We start from the raw sequence: 27,614 nt of genomic DNA, 5'->3' as shown, positions 1-27,614 counted from the left end.
CTTCAAATAAATGTCCCATTATCCCAGGGCACTCTACAGTAAAAGTGAAGTTGAAGCCCTTTGAAATTACACAGTTAAAGAGTAAGCCCTGCCAGTATTAACCTTAACCGTACCAGTTACAATAAATGAATCTCAAAATCAGTATTTTATCACCTCAAAAACATAGCCAGGAACTTCATGACAACACAAGACTTGATTCATGCTATTAACTCTAGTATAATGGACTACTACAGTGGACTTTGAAAAGGAATTCCTAAAATGACAAGCATGCACTTTACAATTCATCCTAAATTCAGCTGCAAGAGTTTTAACCAAATCACAAAAGACCGCCAACATCCCTCCTGTTCTTAAATCTCTGCACTGGCTGCAAGTAAGCTACAGGATTGATTCGAACGTTTTCCTGCTGATTTTTAAATATCTTAATGGAGCTCCTCTCAAATACATAACAGACATTTCCCGTGCAATCTAACCCATGTGAGAGCTCTGAGACCAGTGGGGAGTGGTCTGCTGGTGGTGCCTGGGGTAAAAACTAAACAGGAGCAGCTTAAGTCACTATGCAGCACAGTGCTGGAGCCAACTGCATGATTGTATTTATTTTTTAATTTTTTAATTTTTTTTTAACCAAAGGGAGAAACGCACTGCAAATACAGACAACACAACCAATAAGATAGCAGCACTGGAAATAAACACAATACAACCAAATTTACAAATGCACTGCAAACACACACCACAACCAAATAAAGGAACCCACTGCACATACATTCAATATAACTGAATAGACAGATGCATTGCAAATAGTCAGAATACAACTAAATAGAAAAATTAACTGAAAATATGCACAATGCAAACAAATAGATGAGCACATTGCAAATACACGAAATGCAAGCAAAAACATAAAAAAACCCTGCAATTATGGCATGTTTGTCTATTGAGTTGTGTGTATTAGCAGCATGATGTATCTGGCAGTATGTATTTTTTTTTTTTTTTTTTTTTCCACTTTATTTATTGGTTTTCACAATTGAAAATGAAACCTCATACATACAGACATATATGAAAACATTTTTTTTCCTCCCCCCCCAGCCCAGGGGACAAACAGAAAAGAAAGAATTAAATAATAATAATTTAAAAAGAAAAAAAAAAAAAAAAAAAAATATATATATATATATATATATATATATATAGACATCATTGTCATCAATAAAACAAAACAAAACAAAACAAGTCATGACAAGTCATTCAGTTATGATAAATGACAATATATACTGTACATGACATTTAGGACAAAACTTCACACTTGTTCAAGCAGGTACGTAATAAAAGGTTGCCATATCCTGCTGAAGATATCATTAGGACATCGCAGAGCCAGTCTGAAGACAATTGATTGTAGGCACGCTTTCAGACCCGTGTTGAACCAGCTGCAGTCTCTCCAAACATCACAGGGATAGTAAATAGAACCCTATTCTTAATATTTCAAATATTTTCATGTTTTCATCATTTAGACATCATTGGTTTGATGAAATCACTGGCTTTTATTGTGAAAGCCACAGCCCTTTGAATCCGGGCTGCTGCTGAAATGATGTGACCTGCTTTGACTCAGCTGGCTCATCAGGTGGCTGTCCATCCCTTGTGCTCGCAGGCTGACCTAACTGATCCCGGAGCAGCCGAGGATCGGGTTTCAGGACCGCGGTCAGCTCCCGGCCCTGCCTCTTCCTTCCGCAGGCAGCAGAGCATCAACACATCATCATCAGTCCTCGCTGCGACCCCTCCCCCTTTGTATCTGCTCTCTTGGTAAATCCCTCCTGTGTGCCACTGACTGGCAGAGTTCACAGGTCTGGAAATCGCCATACCAACTCCACACCAACACTTTCATTTTTCCTTGCGGAGACGGACTCGTCTGGTGACAGTTTTTCCTCAGGAGCAACAGTCGCTCCCCAGTCCGGTTGTGCGTCTCCGTAGCAGCTTCGGTCGAGTCCCTCCCTCTGTGCTCGTCTCTGAAGCGGCTCGGTATTTTTTTTTTCTTCTACTTTTACAGTTGTACTTTTGCTGCAGGTAGGCCTACAGTCGCCACCTCAACAACCTCAGTAGCATGTTAGACCCGTCTTCCAGCGAGGAGGAAGGCGATGATGTACCGGAGGTGGAACGCAAAGAGGTGGCGGCCCCGAAGAGCCAAGGAGGAGCCCGACTGTCACCGGGGCGAGCTGCCGACGGCCACGGTGGAGGAGGGCTTCAGCCCCGGGGCCGCGGGAGCGGCGGTGGCCGACCCTCCAGCCCCAGCCCGTCAATCGGCAGCGAAAAGGAGAAGGAGGACCTGGAGAAGATGCAGAGGGAAGAGGAGGAGAGGAAAAAGAGACTCCAGCTCTATGTTTTTGTGATGCGCTGCATCGCTTATCCGTTCAACGCAAAACAACCTACTGATATGGCAAGGAGGCAGCAGAAGGTAAGATCAGTATTAAAAATCAGGAAAAACCCGAACCTAACTTTAAAGCTGTGATTTAAATACACCTTTCACTCCTGTAAGGCTCGTCCAGGATACATGACACCAACTGTTGCTTCCGGAGTCGCACCATGTTGGCTTTTGGTCGAGCAAGAAAACACAATTTAGTTCACTCAGCCTTATAGTAAAAGACGAATCTACAGATCACAGGCTTCTAAATGCACATCTCACCACACGGCGATCCATTACTTTTATTAGGAAAGGTGGTTCATAGAGAGGATGGAGGATGATACTGCACAGAAAGCATCTATGGCGGTAACTTCACAAATGTCAAATGTCGACTCCACAGGCAGTCGTTTTTACGATTGAAAATATTTTCTTTTGTCCCTACACCCAGCATCTTGTAATGACGAAATCAAAAAGATGACATGAGAAACTGCTAATAGGTGAGAAAGGTTTCAGGAGCAATGTGATGTGTTAATCCAAACTAAACAGACAGGGTTGGCACCATGAGTAGAGGCTAAAAGAGAGAGAGAGAGAGAGAGAGAGAGAGAGAGAGAGAGAGAGAGAGAGAGAGAGAGGGAGAGTATGTGAATTAATTTCGTTCCCACCCATTGTAGTAGCTCTTACAAATCAGAATTGCCTCTGGGCATAGACGCATCAGTGATGTCTCCCCCTCCTGCTTGTCTCAAGCAAGCAAGTGAGAAATGGCTTATCTACACCACCAACCATAATTATGTGTGTTTCAGTGGTGATGTAATTAGGTCTTATGGGATAGCTGCTTTATAAGGTTACCGGGCTAATATATGAATTAGGCAAACTCTATGACTTTGTTGTATCACAGACGCAGGGGGGTTATTTGCAGTCCACCGCTGGTCTGTACCGGAACTGCAGTTAGGATGGTGTCCACAGACTTAAAATTAAATTGTTTGTATATTGTGTGATGTACAGTGTTTGTACTTGTCACATCATAAATGTAATCAGGTACATTTTCCATGGGAAAAGGTGACATTCAAAGTTAGTGTTTAGCCTACACCTTTTCTACACCAGTCTAAGTAACTTGTAAGCAAGAGCAACTACAGATTCTTGTGTCTCACTTGTGTCAGTGATCCATTAAAGCTGCACTCACTGACAGCACTCAGTCCAATACACCATTTTCACAGAGCTCTGTGTAGCATGCTAGTCTCTACTGAAAGTACATTCACTCAGAAGGGAACCTCCATGATCTCCGATGTGTTTAAACAAAATGCTTCCTTCTGTTTTGTTTGGTCCAGAATTAGCTATTTAACATTTAAAGTTTTTTAATAGACTTCAGAGAGACTGTACAAATGCCACAAATCAAAGGTTCAATGGCTCATTTAGTCAACAGTAGCATGTTAGCTGAGTGACACACAGAGTGTATGCACAGGTTAATATTCCATCTTTTTGCAAAAATATTTCACAAAACTAGATACATCCTGGAAGGCAAACCTCCTCAGTTATTTGTTGGTGTGCATTATATTGGTCCTGCTTTGTCTCATTAAGGCTCCAACCTCATATTTATTAATACTGAAAAAAGACAAAAATACCTTCTCTCCTATGGTTGTGTTGGCATTCCTATCCATCTGGACTCTTTACGTTGGACATAAGAGGGAAACTCTACATGTTATGTGGAATAGTGGACATAAAATTGTGCAAAGACAAGGAGTTAATAAATAGCTTCAAAGTAGCCGAGTCATGTCTCAGTTGTGGTATTAATGTGCATTTAAGTAGGGCATCGTCAAGCAGAATGAACCTCAGGTCAGCTTTTGTAATGGTTTGTAATGTAAAACTCAGAGAGGAGCAGAATTTCCCTCACAAAAGATCTGGAACATCACGATGTCCACCTAGCATTATGATTCAATGCTACATATAGTGAAATATTAGATGAATCAACATCTGTGTTCAGTCAGGTTTCACATTGAACTGGAGGGCTTACAAATAGGGATTCTAAATGCTGTTTTTTTTATGTCAGGTGAATAATAGAATACATGACAGAAGACTAATTGTAATCTTAAATTTACTTAAACTTAATTATAGAGTGCAAAATTTGTGATTGAAGTGCAAATTATGTTTCCCCTCTCTGTCTTTTGGTAAATAGTTTTTACTTAACAGCCTGAAACAATTTAATCAAATGAAAATGTATGCTTTTCTCTACCTCTCTATTCCTCTTGTATACAACCCTATAATTTTCTTGTACAGTAAGCGAAGTGAGCTTTAGCTTGTCCTCTCAGGACTTTAAATCTGACCTGGAACAATGTAGTGGTGTTTCACATTGCTGCTTTCAACAGGGGTTTTGAAATACCTGCTGAAAGGCCATGTCATTTGAAGTTAGTTTTCTTTCTTTTTCTCGGACACATAACCAAGTTCGCACTACATGATTTTCAAAGTTGACAGATCGCTGTGCAGTTCACAAAACACAACTTGTTGTCTTGTGCTTGGGAATCTTGCAGTCATGGTGAGCACACACTACAGGGCCGACTAGTGATGCGGAGTCACACACTGCTCCAGGAGAAGCATGTCTACTATTCGAACTTTGATTGATCACAAAAACACGCGATGAGACAGGACACATCACGCCGCAAGGAACTGGTTCAGTGGACATAGCAGTTGTATAGAATATAATGCGGCTCAGTTGTCATAGTTTCTGTTTGAGAGAAAAGTAACCAAGCCAGACCTGAACTCTACTCCAGTCGGAATGCTCAACGGATTTCACAGATTGGCTCAGTGGCGTCATGAGAGATGCAATTGGTCTATACGTTTCCTGGGCCACCAATATTGCAATGAAGGCTATAAAATAGAAACACTGTCAAAATTTGACAACTTTCTATTATTTATCGGTTATAGGTGTGGGCCCGGAGAGGACAGTCATTGGGTCCAGATCTGTGGCTTCAACACTGGACTTGACATTGGCACAGGCAGTTAGTAATAAGACTAAGCACAGGTTACAGAGAGGCGGTGGACTAGTGGCAGAAACTTGGACTATGGGCAGAAAAGGTCTCTGGTTCGACTCCACGGAGAAACAACAAAAAGATGAACCTGGATTGATCTGTACAAAAATCCAAGAGGATTCTCCCTACCCTGTTTAGTGCCCCTGAGCAAGGCACCTTACTCCCCCAACATCTGCTCCCCGGGTGCCGTACATGGCTGCCCACTGCTCTGTGTGTCCTGCACCAGATGGGTTAAAAGCAGAGGTTAAATTTCCCTCCTTGCATGAGTGTGCTTGTGCATGTCCGTGCATGTGTTTGGGACAAATAAATGTATCTTAATCTCTTGTATCTTAAAGGTTCAGACAAAAATGTTGTGTGAAACCGCTCTTCTTTTGCACGAGGCAAAAGTAGAACCTTTCTAGAAACATACCTAAGGGTTTATAGAGATTTACAGGGAATCATCTCTGTGTGGCAGCCACTTACTGAAAAGACAGAAACGTGATAATGCTCAGTTTAAGTTAACTCAAACAACTATTCTGCTGCAAAATTAAATCAATAATGAGGCAGTTTCAACTGAAAATGTAAAATGTGCACACTTACAAAAAAAAAAAATTGCACTCAACACTCTCCCACTAAAAACATGTTATAAGAGTAGGTATTTTGAAAGTAGAAGCTACAAATTCAGTAGGTTTCTGGAATACCATTAATGCTTTTTTAAATCAGTATATGGTTCCAGGGCCCAGAAGCACATTATAACAAATTGTCAGACACATTGACACAAAGAAGTTCTCCTCTTATATAGATGTCAATGGTTTTAGAGTAACCACAGTATTGTCAATCATGTAAATGGATGGGAAGCAAGTCACAAAAGCTGTTTGTGACAGAAAGGAGAGACAAAACACATTACTACTCTTATTACTTGGAATGATAGATCACAAAAGCTGAGTGGAGTTTGACCCATGTCCGATCCTATTTAGGAGCAGTGTTGTGCTGGAGGGTCAGAGAGTGACCGAGTGTGTGTGGTTCCGAAAAGTATAGGTTATAAGATGAGTGCCAAAATGAAAATTTCCCTCCAAGTACACCAGTCAAAAACTATTTTTTGAATCCTGGTTCGATTCCTTGTTCCTGCCTTCATTGCATAAAAACTTGTAGAACCTAGAGTTGCGGTTTGGGTTTCCTGACAGCTGCACAGTTGTGGTGCACACCACATTAATTCATCATCCCCCAGTTCGTCCTTTGTTTCAAATCAATAGCCCCTTCTCTCCCTTTGTTTCTTCCCTATTATCCACTAACAAATAAGAAGGTGTAAGGATAAATAAGGAAACAATCTTTAAAATATCAGAAAGGAGTAATAATTGACAGAGCTTGCAGTTGGAGGTGGCCTGTCAAGAGTCTCTTTTCCTATGGCATTCCATAGACAAACTTCTTTGTGGGCCCCGGAGAGTTTGTTTGTCAGAGTAACACAGTTGGCTGATATAAGAAATCGGCAGCGAGGCTGTGGTCTGGAGTAGTAATGACATCAATCACTACAGCTATGACTGGTCATATATTCCAGCATGTAACGCAAATCCAAAAATAGTTATTTTTTACATTTCTGGTTGAGAGATTAAGTGTTGTATATTTTACACTTTCATATTATTCGTATTTGTTTAATGTCCATAAGAAGATAATTGTGATTTATGATCCAGAACCCATCTCAGTGTATTTTACATCTCCTCTCTCACGCTTTTTTCTGGAACTTGCGTGGTTTCCGATGCCACAAGCAAGAACAAGTTGGTGACTAAATAACAAGTAATTGCAAACTCTGAACACTTAAATCAGCCAAACAGATAATTTAGGCATTATTTGGTGTGGAGGGCTAACTTCCGGTGTAAACCCATGGATGTTGTGGGTGACCATCCACAGTGTTGTAGTGTGATGGTGGAGCGTGGATTGTGAACATGGAACCTGATCGTGTTGGCAGCTGATTATGGATTATGATTATGCTTTAGTAGTTTTTCCTTACTCTTGTTGAGGGTTAAGGGCAAAGGATGTCACACCTTGTTAAAGCCCTGTGAGACAAATTGTGATTTGTGAATATGGGATATACATATACAATTTAATTGATTGAATGCTAAGACATGCTGTGAATTTGTGTTGCTGTTTAGTTTTCTCATGTGGTAGGTTTCTTGTGTGTTTTGGAGTTGGATTTCCTGTTTTTCCTCTGCCTGCCTATCTACAAACTGGAACTACTAGCCTCATTATTTCTCATTAAAAAGTATTCACTTTACCAACATTTGCACAATGTTACAGTGAAGGAACTGAACAGATGACAAAGAGGACTTGGAGCAGGGAGACTCAATTCACAAGGGAAGCAGGGATAATTGGAGACAGGTGAAACACTTCACGGTGTTGAACACAAAGGCAGGAAAACAGAAAAAAACTGTATGTAAAACAAAAGACACACTGAGAAAAATATGTCAAAGTAAAACAGGAAATAGAAAACGTATTTAAAAAGGCACTTTAGGGCCCATTAGGGGAACAAATCAAATCAAATTTAGTATTGACAACTCGGTTCTCGCATAATTGTACATGTCTACACAGGGAATATATGGATAACTTCTGAAGATACCATGACCTGGATTACTAAGAGTCAGATATAGTCTACTCCTATAATATTGCAGTGATAATAACTGGATACTCATAGGTCTAAACACATTGATGGGTATCGCAGCCTGTGTGATCTCAGAACAAAATAGCTTTTATTTAGCATCTTTTGCTAAAATTCCTGAAATTTGGCAAACATTAGGATGGAATTGGATGTCAGTGGAAATTTTTGAGATTAAAGACAACATTAAGAAGGATGCAGCCAACCCCAGTCAAGTTCAACGGACTCTGGTCGGAACAGTAAAAAACATCCTTGTATGGTGGATTTGGTTAAAAATAAATAATTTTTGGGGCACAGGGGTGCTGTTGTTATTTTGTATCTGAAAAGGCTTTTACAAAACATCTGGCACATCATATCTTTTGCCAAGGAGATAATGTTTTCGTCCGTTTGTTTGTTTGTTAGCAGCATTACACAAAGTGTGCAATTTGCTGCAGATCTGATTAAAAATCTGTATCTAGTAAATTTAAATGTGGGTTCATAAGAGGACTGTTAGGCCCTGGCCTAGGTATGCATCTATAGAGTACATTTGAGTTTTACACCTGTTTTGCTATTTGTAGTCAGCCCAAGGCAGTTTCTCCCCACACTGGTAGCTTAGACTGTTGAAATGGGGCAAACAGTGCCTGAGTTGTACTGTGTTTAATATCAGGTAAAGCTCATCTTCATGTTAACTTAATTTTTCCACACAAAGGGCACTGGTGACAGCAGATCACCCCTACAGTGCTGACTAAAGGTCTTGTTATTGTCTGTATGTGTCATCATGTTATTTTGGTGACATGATGCTACACTGCTTCCTCTTCATTGTCTCCATTAGACTCTCCCCCACAGGGACATGGATGATGCTAACAGTTGCAGCGAGGGGCTCACCTTACCATCCTCATTTATGATGAAGGGCACTGTGCATTAACTTAATCTACTTACAAGCACATTTGTTGGCTACAGCCACTTGCTAAATAGTCTCATACAAATATGTGTAATCTTGGTGAGTTGCACGTAATTCTAATTTCATACTCTAACATGAAGATACATTTATTCAGACACTATACTGTGTATATATGATGCCAGTTATATATTCAGCTATTCCACGGTATATAAAGTAGTTTAACGTAGGTTTACATTAAGTCAGGGGTTCTCAAACTTTTGCAAGCTGGGCCCCCCCAAAGCTGGTTAGGGGTAGTTGGGGCCCCCCCGCTGCCTGCCACCGCCGCCCTCAAATACACCACCATATATAGGTAGGTAGGTAGGTAGGTAGATAGATAGATATTGTTATTGATAGGCCTGACATGTCAAGGTTAGGCTATCGTTATTGTTAGGCCCATACAGACAATTATTATTACTATTTTATCACTGGGCATTTCGGATATTCGGCGTGACACAGAGTCATTTGACATAGGTATTGCGCTGAGTTTAGCAGCTGCACTCTCTCCTATCATTATTCTACACATGTCTTGCGCGGCCGGCAAAATCAGTGTTTCGGCGATTGTATGGGGTTTGCCAAGCTTAGCAATGCTATGAGCAACTACATACGATGCCTCCAGACACTGCTTGGAGACAGTGCTATGCTTGGAGATGGTGGCTTGTTGTTGCTGGAGGCCATCACGTTTACGTTTAACCTTTGTGTCGTGTTCGGGTCAAATCTGACCGATTTCCATTTCGATCAATCATAAATATTGTGTTTTACATTTTATTGTCTCAAGGGCTTATGATATCCTCCACACTAGGCATTTGAACATTTACAATTGCTGATCACTACTTTCATTGAATTTTGAGTTGTTTAGTCAACTTTGTAACACCTGTGGTGTTCCCGGTCAAAAATGACCGCCATAGGAAATGAATGGGTGACCCTAGATTGTGTTCATTCATCAGATAGTACACAACCACAAATCCACCACCACCACCACACGCACACACAAACACACTTACACGCACACACACACACACACACACACACAAAGACACCTACACGCACACACACACACCTACACACACACACACACACGCACGCACGCACGCACATACACGCACGCACACACACACACACACACTCCACCCCACGTGAACCCCTTTCAGACTGACCATGTGTCCTCTCTTTCCCGTGCTTATGTGCCTGTCCCCCTACGTGAACCACACCTTCCAGACTAAACGTGTAACACTTCAAAGTTACCAATTAGGTGTTTGTTATGGGAACCTGGCTCTTTCCCGGGCTAATGTGTCCATCCCCCCACGTGAACCACACTTTCGATACAAAACGTATGATATCTTCTCACAGATCCCCTATATATAGCTTGCTTGTGCATTGCTCTTATTTTACTCTGAACACAATGAGTCGGCGCCCGATCAGACGTTTTTCTGTCAGAGAGGCTCTTGACCTTTTTTTTCAAACTGATGAAGACGGGATTGGAGTTGAACCAGAAATAGAGGAGGATGTTTCAGAAATAGAAGACAACGATCCTGATTTTGATCCAGACCATCATGAGACCGAACAGTCAACATATGGCGAGGAAGAGGCCCCTGAGGAAGAGGCACCTGGGGAAGAGGCCCCTGTGGAAGACACACCTGAGGTGACATTCCAGTCCAAGGATGGCAACTTGCTCTGGTATTCATCCCCCCAGGACAGAGGAGGCAGAACAAGAGGGGATTTTGGAATACAACTTTCAATTTCTGTGTCTATTCACTGCAGTTATTCATGTAACCAGTAGTCTGAGACATTGTTTACAGGTTAAAAGGGAGTTAAATACAATTTGGTGACGATCAATGGTTTTTGTGTTAATGTAAGGGCAGTTAAAACAGGCCGGTCAAATTTGACCGGGAGCACCAAAGTAAGGGGGGAGAAACGAACACGACACAAAGGTTAAAGAAGTCCACAGGCTTCTCTTTCAAGTCAGGTCGTTTGGTGATGAGGTGCCTTTTTATTTTGCATTGCTTCATGAATAAGGCTGTGCTAGGCAATGGTTCCTAACAAAACGAACAGTACACAATGTAAACGGGGACAGCACAGAATTCTATTCAATGCTGGTGTTTTATTTGTTGCAACACGGTGTAAGATTGAAGATGTAAAGGTAGGTGTTAAGGAGAAAAGGGCTAGCGGCAGTTGGAAGAAGTTAGCTAGCTAGAAGGCTAGCTCTTGGGGCTACGAGCTTTCTAAAAAGACTGGAGCAAATTACTCCTTAGATTAGGCTACGAATAGGCCTTTAAAAAGTCTGTTTATAAAGCCCCCCTCTTTGAGAACCACTGCTTTAAGCAGATGCAACATTAATACGTTCTGTAAATGTAAATCATGAACAATTTTTCATTTCTTTCTTTAATCCTCCTACCCTTAATTTCAACCTTACGAATTAAACATAAAATTACTTTTTCCATTGTTTCAGATATTTTTTAATGGATATAGACACAATTAAGTCAATATAGATGCAATTCTTGGGGATATCAGGTGTTATTATTAGGTGTTTTGACAGAAAAAAAGGTCAGGCTGGGAGGGTGGAGTATGTTGACACAGGTGCTGGATGATGGTGATAAATTGTGAGAAGGCTGCGACTTTACATGTGTGTCTTGGCAAATTTGAATCTTCTATATCTCTGGGACATCATGATCATTTTTTACTTATTTGAAATAAGTCTGACACATTTCACACTTTATTTCTCATAACCAGAAAACATAAGAATATTTAACACATATACTAGTTTTTGGGGTTCAGGTAGCAAAGATGACACAAACACAGAGCTGCCAACTCTCCCGCTTTCGCCGTGGGACACACGCTTTTGCATGTTTTCACACGCACTCACGCCACCCATCCAATTTCTCACGGCAAAAAAAAAATCAGATTTTGGGCCAAGACGCGCACGGCGCACCTCTCTCTCTCTCTCTCTCGCGTGCCCGCTGCCTCTGGATATTTCAACACATTTCCAGATTACTCTTGAATATCGTGAAAAATATCCAAAATAAGAAAAAATGTTTAAAATAATATAAAGGTGATGAGGGGAACCTTGAAACTGGCTTGGGGCTAGAAACTGCCAGTAGTTTTCCCCTGTCCATGCGTGTTAAAGGTAGATGTAGAAGAGAGCGTTTGAACTAGGTAGAAAAACTCTCAGGAGGTCTTGGAGATTTTGTTTGTATGATGGGAATTTTTATTTTCCCAAAAAGACGACCACAAGGGCAGAATTAATAATGAAGATATTAAATAAAACAAATACTTTGTAATGAGAAAAATAAATTGGCATAATAGCCAAAACAATTGATTGCAATTATAGTCAACTTTACCACGTTCGCTCGTTGAAAAACAATTTCTTAGGAGAGCTCTAAGACTTTTGTCCATCCAGTAGCAGTTCTCCCGACAGAATGAATAGAAACAAAGATGCAGTATAACTACAAACTGCATTTTAATTTTGTTTTCAATTCTTAAGCACAGAAAATCAACCGTTTTGTTGTTTTTTATACAGATTTTTCTAGATTTGTTTGAGGGTTTTAAATAGGCACATCAGTTGGCCGCGGATAACTTTCTAGTCAGAATGGTGGTACCTGGGACAAAACCAGTTGAAAACCCCTGCTCTAGAGTCCAGTTTGATCGTCTTCTGGGCTCCGCCAGGGCCGTGACCAACTCTGGCAGGGCCGATCCGAGGATCTCACTAAACCATCCAATGGGGAGTAGCGATGTGTGTGGGCAGGGACTTAATCATCACAAGCACATTCCCCATCCATTTATTCCCTTTAGAATGATCCAGGTGCTCAGGCAGAAGCTCGGTTCAGTTCAGTCTTTATTTTTCTGTCTGAAATTTGGCAGCAAAACGAGACTGTGTCCAGTGATTTTTTCCTCTCTGTACTAGCCCTGCATGTGCAGGCTGTTAACAAAAGAGAAACTATCTAATTTTGTGTACCTAGAACTTGTTTCCATTTGCTGAGTTATCATAAACGGCATTGTGTATCTCTCCTGCTACTGATGAAAGGTCCATGTCTAGTGATATTTACAGAATATTTTAGTGGTTATACTGTGGTTTATTAATGTTCTTGGGCAGACACAAGAGGCACTTGTTTATATTTGATTCTTTGTTGACTCTAGAAGTTCAGATGCGCTGGTCCATTACTATTTGAACCTCAGCATCTAGGGTTCAAAATTTGTAAAATTATAGATTATATACATTATAAGCACATTGTTGTTATAATTTTTCAGTCAGTTGAAATAAATATTGAGGAGAAACATTTTGGGCTGTTTTGTGTCTGTATAGGCCTACTATAAAAAGCACTTTGCATTTTTAATTTAGGTACTCGTACTTTTGATACTTAAGTACATTTCAACACCAGATACTTTTGATACTTAAGTACATTTAATATGAGCTACTTTAAGACTTTTACTCAAGTCATTTTCTGGCGGGTGACTTTTACTTTTACCGAAGTCACTTTCAGGTAAGATATCTGTACTTTTACTCAAGTATGGCTTTCAAGTACTTTGTACACCACTGGCCACAGGCCAGTACAACCTTGCCCAAAGATCTTATAAAATGACTAACCAGCTTTTGATCTGCATCTGATACCTCATTTTTAGTTATTTTTGTCATGTGTTGATCATTTGTATTGCTTAAAAAGGCTACTGTTTAAGCACTTTATGTGTTGCACATTTTTGTTTGATGGAACGTGTGGTGGGAGGCTTTGAATAATGAAAAATATTTCTCCTTAACTAATCTTGTGTAATTTTTTGCCGAACATAAATCATTAACTGCTCTTAAGAATACAGTTATTAACAATATAGGTTAGGTTTCAGTTAAGAATTAGTTGAATACCATTGTAATCAAAATATCAATCAACCTACCTTGGTCTATTCTTAAACACAGGTCTATTAATTAGGCTATATTGTGGTACATAGACAGTCATTGAGGCACAACAATAGTTTTCTGGTTGAATGTGCAGCTCAAGTCTAGAAGGCCCTACAAGTCATGATCAGATGAACATGAGTCAGAATAAGTTCAGGTATTGCACATCTTTAGCATACCACCCAAAAATCCACTAGAATGCAGGAAATAACATCTACTTAAACCAAAATTTCCTGGGGGTGGAACTTCAGCTATGTCTTTGCTTCACAGAATGTAACCAATGTTGTACATCTCCAGTCGGCCGCCCCTATCAACGACTTTGGGCCCCACAAACCACCAGAATGCAGGGCACAACATGGGTACAACGCCAAATTAATTCCAATTCCCTGATATTTGAGCCACCAACGAGTGTGGCTGCGTGCACGGCAAAATTTTGGTCACCCCCGACAAAATCTCACTCTTTTATGAAAAGTTGGCAGCTCTGCAAACATTGTAATTAATTAATCACTAGCAAAACAGACAACTGACAGATTGTGATTTTAGAATGGAGAAGAGGGCGGCAGGACACAAATATTTAATTATCAGTTCAAGCAACTACAGAGAGCAGGAAATTGCTTTAAATGTTACTGAATGTAAGCCATTCACAAATATATCAGTATTACAGTTCAGACACAATGTCAGAATCCGTGTGTGTGTTACAAGAGAAAATATTGAGGTAGACAGAGAATGAAAGTCTTGTGAAAGTCTTCTCAAACACATTTGCCAGTCAGCTGGGAAGTGGGTGGTACTGCACTGGGCTTGAAATGTTGTGGGCTGAAAGATATGTATCCATTTTCTTCAATGTTCAAACCTGTTTAATGAAGACTGAGTTTCAAACATTTTTACTTGACAAAAGAAGGTAGGCCAGTAACGATGAAAACAACACTGACACTTAATTAAGTTGTTATTAGGACCGTTTCCTATTTGCACATTTAGCAGACACAAAACATCCTTTAGAGTTACATTTGTGTCAATGCAAGTGAGTCCAACATTCACTCACTTTTACCTCTGCACTGCACTGACATTTTTAGGGGAGGTGTAACATGGCCCAGAAAAGAGTGTATCCAGGATTTTTTTTGTACTTTTTTTGCAACATATCCCAAAGAAATACTTAAATCTATGGTGGTACTGGGTGTGCACATGCACGCACACGAATGTCGCTCTCATGCAACAACAGAACTGTATTACATTACACACAAGTGCAGCTGAAACTTTGAGGTCTGGACTGGATGGATAGTAACAACTTTATGAACTATTTGTGAGTGAACACACAGAAAAACGGGCTACAAGTTGCAGCAACAAAGATACAGTACAAGATCTCCTATTTGTTCATAGTCTAGTTTATTAATGTGAAACACTGGTTTGATATGGTGAGATAGGGCTTCAGCTTTTTTATGCTGTAGATGTCTATATGCTGTAGAAAGAAATTAGAGACACTGTGATATCATGCAAGTTATTTATACAAAATTTTGACTTTCAAAATCAAAATCACAACAATTTGTTTGGTTTTGAAGGGGACATATTATGAAAAATCCCACTTTTGTAGTGCTTCTACACGTTAATTTGGGTATCTGGCATGTCTACCGACCCAAAAACTCTGGAAAAAAACATCTCCAAAGATTTATTATGGTTCCTCTAAGTCAGAAATGTCATGCTTGAGTGACTGAGAATGCGCTTCCGTATGCTTCTCTCGTCACAAGCGAAATGGGAGTCTCTCTTACATGGCCTTGGCCCGCCCCACCCCTTATACAATTTGCCCATTATGATTAAAATACGTCTTTTTAGCAGACTTTTTTTTTTTATCTGTCCCTGGGAATACAAATGATATGTCTTTGTGACATTTTTACATTGCTTGTAACTGTTTAATCACATTCAGTCAGACAACTCATATTTACAAATGTTTATTGCAACAGTAGAGCATGTTAGTGTTTGCAGCTAGGCTCTAGTGATAAGAAATTATTTATAATCCCCTGTTGGAGCCCACAGGTGGATGATGGGGTGGTTGAGGGGCTGAAGCAACTGGCAGGAATACTGACGCATCAGCGGGGCGAGCAAGGGGAGTGATTGGAAATTGTCTCTGCTTATATAGGCCGCCTAATAGGGTGGATGTGTAATGAAGATGATTGTGGAGAGTGAGGAATGTCACATGATTAAAGTAACGCAGCTCCAGTTTGCTGCCTGAACTAGCTCGCAAGCATTGCTCCATTCATGGCCAAAGTTTACAGCGTTGAGTGTATATCCCAATTCCTCTCGCTTGGTCCTGCCCATAGATATGAAGTGACCCTTGCTAGGTAGGGTCCCCACCAAACTGATGGGTATGGCTAGAAAATCTTTCCCTAGGAATTGGGACATCACTCGCTACGTCATCAGCAACGTTATTACAGTGACAAACAATATTAATATCTGGGGGTCCATAGATTCATCACCCAGATATATTTGCTTTCTTTTTTTGCATCTGTCGCATTTCAGAAGCATCATCAACCCTCTCCACTCTCTCGCTGTGATCCAGCGAGGATCCTCTGGTGTGTTCTCACATCGGATTCTCTTGACTTTCACCTGGCCCCCTAGTATAAAGTCTGCAGATAATTTGGAGGCTCTCACTCTGACATTTGTGTTCACACATGCACCTCCTCCAGAGAAACTGCGAAGAATCTCTAGAGTTCAGTGTATGCCTGAAACCAGCTATACAGTGTCAGTGTTTGCATAAACGAACCAGAGAACATCCTGCAAGTTCTGCTTCATTGCAATTTAACTGCAGTAGGATCACATTTCTTCTCCACATCTGACTATTTGTTTTTCGATTTTGGCTTTTTAACAAAATAATAGGGCACAGACAAGGCACAAGCCATTAAAAACACACCTGAAACAACAGTGATATCCTGAAATCAAGCTGTAAACAGTCCCCCCCCGAAACACTTTCAAGTTCCCACTCGTGTCACTGTCAGTGTGTCTAGCAACGCAAAGGAAGAGGCTAAAGAAAGGATTACCTTTTTGAAATATGCCACCACATCGTCACAGCACATTTTTTTTTGTGTGTGTGTGTGTCTGTATGTGTGTTATAGAAACAGTTAAGTAGTGTCTGCATAATTCATGAGGACAGCATGTAGGCTGCTAATAATGATGAAAGCCTTGTCAGATGGCCTGCTGTGTTCATGTACAAACGCACACCCACACAGTACACACTTGAACATACACCACATGCTTCAATGTATGGGTTTCTATGACACATCCACTCACAGAAAGCAATGAATGTGTTGTAATTAGATTGAGGGTGAGTCATCATATCTCTCCAATCTATTGTAACTCTTATATGATACTCTCATTTTAATATGATGCTCTCATTAAGACCTATCTACCTCACTCTTGCATGCAATACTAGACATACAATTCCATAGTGCAAAGCCTATTGCATACCATATTTCTTTTTGACAAAGCAAGCCTTTTGAAGAAAGCTGACCTGAACCCTCTCGACCCGTGGCTCACCTCTGGGGAATAGCAGGTAACAAATAACTGTGCATTACTAGCATCCACTTTGTGAGTTTATCAGAGGAAGCATTATTTAAAATTAAAATTTTTCATATTCAAGTACAAATTGATTACTTTCTTGTTTCTTGCATTGAGAATTGTTGAGTTTCTCATGACAGTAACACACAAACCCATATGCAGTTTATTTCAACCCATGCATACCATACATCTATTAGATGACCTGTAGTGGGCGTAATAATTATGACAGGAGCAAAAGAGGAAGCTAGATAGACTACATTAGATTAAGCACTCTGCATCTGATTGGCTATGATTTATTTGGAGGATCAGATTTAGACATGAAGAGTGATGATTGGGTGCGGTTAGTGTAAGCCATTGAGATTCAGGGTAACAAATTAAGCGAGTGGATTGTGTCAGGATGTTACCTTAGGCTCTGGAGCTGCATGCAGCTCTTCAGCACCCCTGCAGTGGCTCCCTGTGCAGTGTTGTGCATGAACGATGAACTGATTGAATCAGTTTTATACGATGAGAGTAAACTTCACTCATGTTCATTTTTTAAATCATCATCCTATCAGGCCATCATGTGAAATACCGGGATACTACATATTTTGTTAGACCCTTAATGTCTGGTAAATGTCTAATGTCCATCAAACTATACACCACACTTTCATAACACAGGCCCTCTAAAGTAATTTGACGAGGCTTCATTAGACCAACTGAGATTACAAATGTCTGTACTCCCTGTGATTAGTGAGAAAACCTTAACCCCGTACAATAGAGGGAGTTCACCTTCAAGATTACATCTGTTCCTGCAACAAAAAGGATGGGCTTGACTGAAATAACATTGCATCATAGTCTGAGGTTAATACAGCACAATCGAATATAAGACTATGGCGCCTGGATAACATGCAGGCCATGTAGAGAGAAACACTATCGAGCAACAATTCAATCCAAGGTGCATTACTACAGGAGAATGCATCTGCTTTGGATAAAGTGAACTTTAGATCATGAAGCATGATGGTCAGGAGTTCAGAGAGCAAAAAACTCACACATTCCCATGATGTCAGTCTCTGTTTACTGATGGCTCCTTGGAATTATCCCTGATCCCTTAGTGCTAGATTAGTAGAATATTCCTTAATCACAACCTCTACACAGTGCCTGTGACATCAAAGCTTAACATAAAAGGTACATTTATTGCCATCAAATGGTAGCAGCAGGGTTTTCTGACAACAACAATTGGGTTGTAAGGGGATGTTGGCTGCAGTTAAACTTTTTCACAGAATGTCAGTCAACAGCTGATAATGGGCCATGTGAGTGGGTGGTGTGTTTGAATGCTGTCTGAATACAGCTTTCATACATTCTTAACAGGAAGGAGTTTAACAAAGTGTGGATTTGCAGTGTGGTCATGTTTACTAACAAATAATCAGGGCACAGGGGACGAGACACTGTTGTGTGTATCTGTTGGAGGCTGGAGGTTGTGCTGGAGGCCTTTGTCACTGCACTGTATTCATGTAAAAGCCTTGTTTGTGAGTGTATGAATGGCAGTCCTCGCCCTGATGAGCACTTTCTCAATCCTTTGTCGGCCTGCTGTGCAGAGCGTAATCTAGGATTAAATGTCCGTTTGATGTTACGTCATGACCAGGGAGATCAAGCATGTTGAAGTGGGAGAAATAGTTACTGTTAAAACAAACGTCTGTGTGAGTGTGTGTGTGCTCATGTTTCATAGGAATATATATAATGTAGGTCACATGTACGGCTATAATAACGTACTTGTGTTATTTGTTACGATAGGATTTTCTTTGACCCCAGAGCAGAGACAAGCCACGGACCACTGCACAGTTCTTAAAGGTTAAGGGTATTTATTGTTCAATCAAGCTGGGTTTGAGGAAGAGATGAGGAAGCGGAGAACTAATGACGATCCCATCATTGAGAAAGAAAGGCAGGAAAGCCGATGAGTGAATCCTGGAGGCACAAGGAGAAAAAGCACTGAGAAAAACTGAAAATAACGACACAAGGAATGATACTATAACACAGAGCGGCCGAGAACGAGAGACGCCCACTGCAGTGAGGAAAACGATCTGGCAATGACTGGGAGGACAACAAGGGTGGATGCTGCAGGTGTAGTTGTGAGCTACTCCTGGCCACACCTCCGCTGAGACATCTAGATGCACACACCTATGGAGGGGAGAGGAGACACAACAAAGAGAGCAAGGAAACAGTGGGATACATAGAGGTGCTGAGAGTTATTGTAGTGAATATTTTGCCTGATAACTCAAAGACTATCAAAACTGATCAAATACTGAGGCTTAATCGCATTAACAACACCAAACAGGGATGTGCAATCAGTTTGTTAAAACAAAATCTGTTTGTGCTTTGTAGTAATTCCTGCATGATTAGAGATTTCCTTTAAATAAATATTTAATTAAAAAACATGAACCATTCAAATTCTACAAAAATTACAAATGTTTCATGAACAATACTGTAGTGTTGTCACAATACTACAAGTTTAACTTTGATGTACCGTCACTAAGGTTAACATCACAATACTCAAAACACAAAAATGCTTTATAAACAACAAAATGTCTGGTCATGGTTGTTACAGGTCACTTTTGCTGATTCTCCTTTGATGGAATTGCCCACATCTAAATGCAGATGAATTAATGATCAGCTGGTGGTCCAAACACCTTCTATAGTCCCAGTGTGACATGCACAGTGAGCTGTAGCATGATAGCAACCAATTTAATGTGGACTTGACAATAGGGAAAGACCTCACTGAGCCTTGCTTGGGAACAGAACCAAACCATGACATGTGGAAAAAAGCTGTGTAATTTGGTAAAATGAGTCTCAAACAGAGACTGATCAGCCAATAAATCCAGGAGAACTGTTTTCAAGAAAGTCATCAACATGTATTTGAAGAAGAATTTCTTAAAAAGCACTTGACTCCTAGTAAAGATGGCTTTCAGAAACAATCACAATTGCATTATGATGTACTGCTTTTAATTGAAAGTAAAACCCAAGACTACTTTACTGACTATGTCAAAGTTGAAAGTGAATTTGCTCATAAAATACCCCACTGCTTTCAGGCTGTGATCTCAGCTGTGTGTGAGCCAGATCCAGCTCCACTCCAGCAGCTTCACTGGCTAGAGCAATTACTTGCAGATAGATAGCACCCGCTGAGAGAGACATGAGACACACATGCATGCACTCACACGCACACAATCACACTCTCACACACACACACGCACACACACGCACACAAACACACAAGCAAATACATATGCACTGAGGGAGGCATCTGCTTAAACTCTGACACATAAATACAGACAGACACACACACACACACAAACACACGCACACACACACACACACACACACACACACACACACACACACACACACACACACACACACACACACACACATACAAACAAACACACACAGAAATACATATGCACTGAGGGACACATATGCTCACACACTGACACACACACACACACACATGCACAGCAGTGTTATCTCTGTTTTTCTGAGCTCCCAGATGGCAGCCGGAGCGACTTGTCTTCAGACACTCCACTGACACACTGCACCACTGTCTGTGTAGATAATTAGAATTTTAGATTTTCAGACATTTCATGAAGGCAGAGCACAAGATGGCTCTCAGTATAGGATGCTAACACACCTATTCGTTTATGTTGGAAATAATCACATAAAATTCTAGACTTGCATTTAGTCGCCAAGAAATGTTCATAAAAATGGAGAGAGATAAAATGTGGACATCACCTCTGGGATCACCATCAGTCAGCTGTCTTCTGTAACTAAATCATGGTTGTTTTGAGAAAAACTGGATACTGTTTTTCAGTGTGTTGCTCATTGTGCTGGCACTGCTGATCGAGAGCAGCGAGACAGAGTTGAACACCCTCTTCACTTTACATTACATAGCTTACCACAGTCTGTCAAGCTGGTGACATTACTTTAAATGTGCTGCAGTCCTGGTCTTCTGGGAAATTGTATTTTAAAAGCCACTAAATGCAGATTGTGTATATTTAAAAGCATACTAACCCAGTATTGACATATGTGAATGGCACAACATACTGGTAAGCAAGTTTATTTTGAAGGGCTGTCATTTATCTTAGAAGCGTATTGTAATTATTGAGGGCAGTTTGGCCCTTTCGACCCCCCCCCCCCCATTATCTAGATATTGTTCGTCTTTTCCCTTCCTCCCCTTCTCTCTGAGTGGCAAGTACAACTTATGCCCCCTAACATTCACAACTGGAGTGGAGAATATTAAAAAGATTATTGGGCTCCTAAGTTGCTGCCCTAAGAGAACAATTCTTGACACATTTGCACTTCTTGCTACCAGTTGTCATTATTATATTACACACACATTCATAATTGATAATAATCTTTATTTATAGAGCACTTTTCAAAACAAGTGTTACAAAGTGCTTAACAAAGGCAGCATAAAAACAGACAGGTCATAAATCAAGTTTAGAGGAAACAGGTAAAGTACATTTGTGTATAAATACAAGTGCCTTGTACGATACTCAGTAAAAGTTATAAAGAAGTCAGTTATAAAGAAGGCTACACAAAGTGCTTCTTACCTGTTTTTATTTAAAGTTCACTTAAGCTTGACTCAGTACGCACAAACCCAAACTGGTGGATGAGATCTCGTTGCAGTTGTCGTGAACGTGCTCTTGTTGTGTTTTCATTTGTTGAGATAATAAAAGTATTTAGATCAAAATGTAAAATACTTACTAAGAGAAAAAAAAACACGTCTACTTTAGCCAAACTTCAAAGTGAACAGAAATCAGGTATCAGCCCAGGATATACGCAGTGTTGTGCAATAGGAGTAGACTTGACGTTGGCTAATTATTAATAATCATGAAATATGATTATTAAAATAAAAATTATCTATCAAAAATAATTAAATTATTAATTGAAGATGATCAGTAATCAAATAACAATAAAACCACTAATGAGAAAATAGGAATTATCAATTAGAAAGTACAAGCTATCAATTAACAATGATAAGGTTATCAACCAAGAATAATGAAAATAATTAGTCAAAAAACAATAAAATTATCAATTTAAGAATAATACTATCTATATTAATAATTGAGAAAGGGGGGCACCACCCAGGGACCAACGATGTCAAGCTATAATTATCAGTCTCATAATGATTAATGTCAAATTAATAATGTCAATATTTTAATATTAACGATTACTTAATAAACAGTGAAGGCTTCTAAGTTCGAGCACAGGCAATCATAATCCAGCTGCAATCACATACATATGCACAAATAATCACAGACTACAGATACTTTAATTACAAAAGTATTTATTAAAAAGGGGAAATAAAGTTATAATGTTATTCAATGATTTATCATTTTAACAAGCTCTGATATTTCAAAGATAAACACAGCAGCAGCACTTATCACAATTCAGAAAATACATGGACAACCTGCGGTCTACCTATGTATGTCTGTCTCTGTGTGTGTGTGTGTCTGTGTCAAAGTGTCTCTCTGTGTGGGTGTGTCTATGTGTGTGTATGTGAAATAAAGTTAGTGTTATTTAATGATTTATCATTTTAACAAACTCCCATATTTCAAAGATAACAACAGCAGCTTATCACAATTTAGAACACGCATGTAACCTCTGGTCCATCTATGTGTCTCTGTGTGTATGTATCTGTCTGTGTCTATCAAAGTGTGTGTGTGTGTGTGTGTGTGTGTGTGTGTGTGTGTGTGTGTGTGTGTGTGTGTGTGTGTGTGCGAGAGAGAGAGAGAGAGAAAAAGAAGGGGGCGTGGCGATGACGCGTAGTGACATCACATCTAAGATGGAGGCCGATCATGATTCGTGGAATCAAGGCCTAAAAACTCTCAAAATGGCGGATTGACTACAAAACAAGATGGCGGAGCCATTGTGAATTTAGAGCCAGGATGGGAGGAGAGAGAGAGCGGAGGCGTGGCAATAATAGACTCAAAATGGTGGGTTTAACTTATCGTTATCCAAAATGGAGAATATGTTAATGACACCATGTGGCCGGAGCGCACACTGGTGGTCGTCACATGAATTACACAAAGGAAATTTTAGACAAAGAGAATTCTTATCTCTGCTTGGCTTTGGGGCGAATGGTTTCCAGATGTGTTCAGCCTCTCTAAGCATAGATTTAACTATGTGACATGACCTGTATTATAAATACAGGTCAGAAGTGTGTATAGGTCGGTTTAGAAGGAGAGAGAGAGAGAGAGAGAAAACATGTAAGGAGAGTTCAAAGAAGCTCTTAAAAACACGCCAGAGATAGATTAACAGTGATTTAACCACTCAGCCCAAAGCGGACGTTGTGGGCTGAGGTTCTGATCGGTAAACTCACTGCAGACTAACACAGACGTTAACAGCGTGGCTGGAGGCTTTCCTCGCAGCTCAACCACTAACACAAAACCCGGAAATGAACCGGAAGTAGCGGCTCGTCGTAGCCGGCTAAAACAATGAGACTCAGCGGTCTCGCAACAAATACAATCAAATATTAAATAATATGCTACGTATCAAAACTAACATCTGCCCAGACAACATAAGTCTCTTACTGTACAACCCTCGCGATGTGCCTGCGACTCGGCGCGAATGTGTCGGGGGCCAGTGAATCACGTGGTTTCTCTCACGAGCGGAGCTCCTGGCTCGGCCGCTGGACCGGAAAAGGAAGCAACTTATTCCTGCTGTCTTGACGGAATGAAACTTCGCCTTTCTTCTGTAACAGCGGAGAACGTGCTGGTCTACAGGAACGGAGTGGATTGCCTCTTACTCCTCAGCGGGATGAACGTCACGCTTCTGCAGGGGACGGCTGGTTTGAGGCCGTTTGTAGATCGTTGGAAAAACAAAAGTAAAGTCCGTGGGGAAAATGAAACAGTTTGAGATCGTCCAGCGAGCAATTTCCTGTTTGATCTTTCCAAGTTAAAACAGGAAAGGTCCTTTCCAAAATAAAAACGTCGACTAAGATAAATGAATGAAATGAATTGAAACAAACATCTTATTGCCTCCTTAAGCAACGGGAACCTCTGGTCAGACCTGAGGAGGCCTAACTGGAACGTCAGTGCTGGAGTGAAAAAGAGCAGTTAAGAGAAAAGTAGTTCCCTCCTTAAGTTGCTGGAACCTCTGGACAGACCCGAAAGGGCCTGATGGGAACGTCAGCATCGGAGGAAAAAAAAGAAAGAAGTTAGTTGCCTCCTTAAGTTGCTGGGTTAACTGGTGAGACCCCGGGGGGGGGGGGGTCCCGTTGTCACATCAGCATCGGAGTGAAGAGAGAAAGATTTCTGTGAGCTCAGCCTTTTTAAGTCATGTACCAGGTGACTCCCCCCTGGGAGGAGGGGTCAGGGGTCAGTGTGGCCCCCGGCCAATTGAATTGTCAGGATTTGGCCCCCAGGGGCGGGCTTACATTGGGGACCCAGGAAGTGACCTGCTGCCACATGGTGATAAGGGCCACATGCTGGATTTTTAAATGTAAGGGGTTACCCGAGCCTGGCCTAAGGTTTTACGACTCTTTGTTCTATGTCAGATCACTGGGCCTTGCCCAACAGCAGTAAATACAGTTTCTGAATGAATAGATCGAAATTGCAGAAATATGACATAATCTTGAAATGATAAAAGTATAAAGATCAAAATGTAAAATAACTATTAATAGAAATGGCAAATAAAACGTGTGTATTTTAACCAAACTTCAAAGTGAACAGGCAGCAGGTATCAGGTGTATTATCCACCCTAAGCTAACATCTGACTCTGGTACATAAATAAAGCCAAGAAGCCCCTAATTGGTCTCTTCAGCATTCTTTGGTGTTGATTTTGGCAGTGATTCTGTATGGCAGCTGGTCTCAGTAACAGCCAAATTACTTATAAATGTGTGTATGTAGTACTCAAAAATTTCAGCACAGTGTATACTGTTTACAATCACTACGTCCACTAAGGTTGCACATGCTTTTCTTGATATGACCCATTTGTAGTTAGGTAACATTTCAAATCTGAATATGTGGGAGAAGGCAATGGCTTCGGTCATTGTTTAGAATATTAATATTTCCTGGAGCCAGTACATTCAAATGTCAGCTGGATTTGTATCATACTTGCATAACTAATTGTAGACACTGCTGCAATCAGTGAGTGGGTCAAACAAGCAGGTTAAACTTAATTCACTGATCTCCTCTGAACCAAGCTTTTAGTTGTAACTCAGCATTCAACTCATCAAATTCAACTCAATATGAAGCATTCTGAGTAATTTGTATTTAATTGTATTGTATTCAAAATCCATAGCACAGTGGCATATACTCTAAAGTCTTAACCCTTTAGTCCTCAGAGGGGCCAAAAGATTATATCAAAATCTGGAACCTTTACAGGCTCCCATCACGTCTCCTGTACCTGCCAGACAGGGCAAGTGTTGACAAAGCAAAATTCACATCAGCAGGTTGTTTCAGGCCAACAAGCTATAGTTGACTCGCCCCATCTACTGATGTTCATAATCACTATACTGTACAGGAATTGAGTAATATTAAGTTTGTAATCATGTTTGACACAGGGTTAAAACTAATTGACTTGCAAACTCCTACATTTTGCCCCATTTGTCTTTATCTTCAATCCAGTGAAACATGAAATATGTTCAATTTAAATGTGTAAGTAAATAACAGTATAGAGAGTAACAGTAACAACACACTTTAAGAACAGCTCTGGTTCCAGAAATAAATTTCCCATTAATATTCTCTACTGACATTTCACCCTTTCTGACAATTTTCCTCATCTCCAAAACAACACATCATGTTAGAAAAGCAATCATATTTGCTTTGTGGTAAACGTTTTTTAACGCTGAACCATCTGATCATAGCCGATATGATTTTTGCAATTATGGTTTTCGTTTCCATGGTAGCAACAATGAATGATAAAAATACTATATGATATGGACAACAGCAGAAGCATTCGAGTGCGCTTGCGGCAAGGCAGGAAACAGTGCTGCACACAGCTACACAAGTCAGCAATGGAGAAAACCACCAAGTAAGAGATCTCCTATATTATCATTCAGCTAAAAAAAAAAATTCTTGGCTCATTATGAAACTGTGGCAGGTTAATTAGAAAATGGCGGGCCGCTACAATTTAGGTTATTAATATGAAACGCTGCTCTTAATGAGGAGATATTGCATTAGCCTTGGCGAAGGTTTGCACGCTCACGCTGGTTTCATGTTGTTAAGGTATGAGACCTTATTGGATTAGCAGCACATCACGGTGGAGTTACTGTATCATGACTCCCAGCAAAAAACTCTAGTTACCATATGGACAGTGGAATAATAATTAAAGATGACCTGGACTTGTCTCACGATTCCCTGTTGTAGCCAGGGGTGGTTTAGCTATTTGTATTGATTTGAAGAGTAAATACAGTAAAATAAGGCATTTGAATTAATGAAAGATAGAGCAGTTCAATAAAGGACAGCATGGTTTCATATTATGCTCCAGCAGCTATCCCTATAGCATGCTTCACTGTTTATGTATTATAGTGAACATTCTTGTGAGAGCATGGTACCTTTGTGCTAGAGTATTTGTCTTGCCAAAACAAATCTGAAGGAATAAATACACCAAGTGAGACAACACCACTGACCTACAGTTTACTCTCTAGCTGCACGTATTTCCAAACCGACCTCTATGTATTTACCAATATTTAGTCATGGGCTGATGCACAATGGTATGGATTATCAGAAGCGGACAGCTGTCTTTGCTGCAGTTCATCTGAACTGTAAACTCTGACCCCCATTGAGGAAGCTGTAATCTCATACAGCTTCCTCCTGCAGTGGCCATGGTAACGGTTACCACGGCTGCAGACAAGAACTGGCCAATGGAGGTTGAATGTTCCAGCATTCTTATTGGCCATTTCATTGTTCTACTATTTTGGCTGTAAAAGGAGGATTCATATAATGACATGTAATTGGGTAACATGTCTGAATCTCACTATGTCTATAGATAGATTGTAAATAGTGAGGCCATAACATAGTGGTGTCCTGAAGAGAATCATAATGACGACTATAGACACATAGATAGCAAAACCTCAAAGGACACCATAATTCCAAATCAGATCAATATTTGAGTGTGTGTCTCCAGCATAATGCTTGACTTTACAACACAACCTTTGCTTTCCACTTAAAGTGCCTGCAGGAGACTATTCAGGCATCATGAGCCAACTCAAACTGACCATCCATCCACAAGTCATCTTTCAGATATGAGGACCGTGTCTGGGGTTACCC

At 40.4% G+C, this 27,614-nt stretch overlaps 1 protein-coding gene across 5 annotated transcripts in view; it reads left to right on the top strand.

Annotated features, from left to right (window-relative positions):
- The first annotated feature begins 2,086 nt into the window (after positions 1-2,086).
- The window catches only part of cadpsa (Ca2+-dependent activator protein for secretion a), a 152,105-nt gene continuing 126,577 nt past the window's right edge, over positions 2,087-27,614 (top strand). For all 5 annotated transcript variants that reach the window (XM_061069906.1, XM_061069907.1, XM_061069904.1 and 2 more), the window contains exon 1: positions 2,087-2,437. In XM_061069906.1, coding sequence (XP_060925889.1) covers positions 2,087-2,437 — 351 coding nt within the window. The remainder of the gene's footprint in view (positions 2,438-27,614) is intronic.

Source organism: Limanda limanda, chromosome 4 (assembly GCF_963576545.1).
Source record: "Limanda limanda chromosome 4, fLimLim1.1, whole genome shotgun sequence".
In the NCBI taxonomy this organism is placed as follows: domain Eukaryota; kingdom Metazoa; phylum Chordata; class Actinopteri; order Pleuronectiformes; family Pleuronectidae; genus Limanda; species Limanda limanda.
The sequence above is the reverse complement of the archived record's forward strand: the minus strand, read 5'-3'. Positions and strand labels throughout refer to the sequence as shown.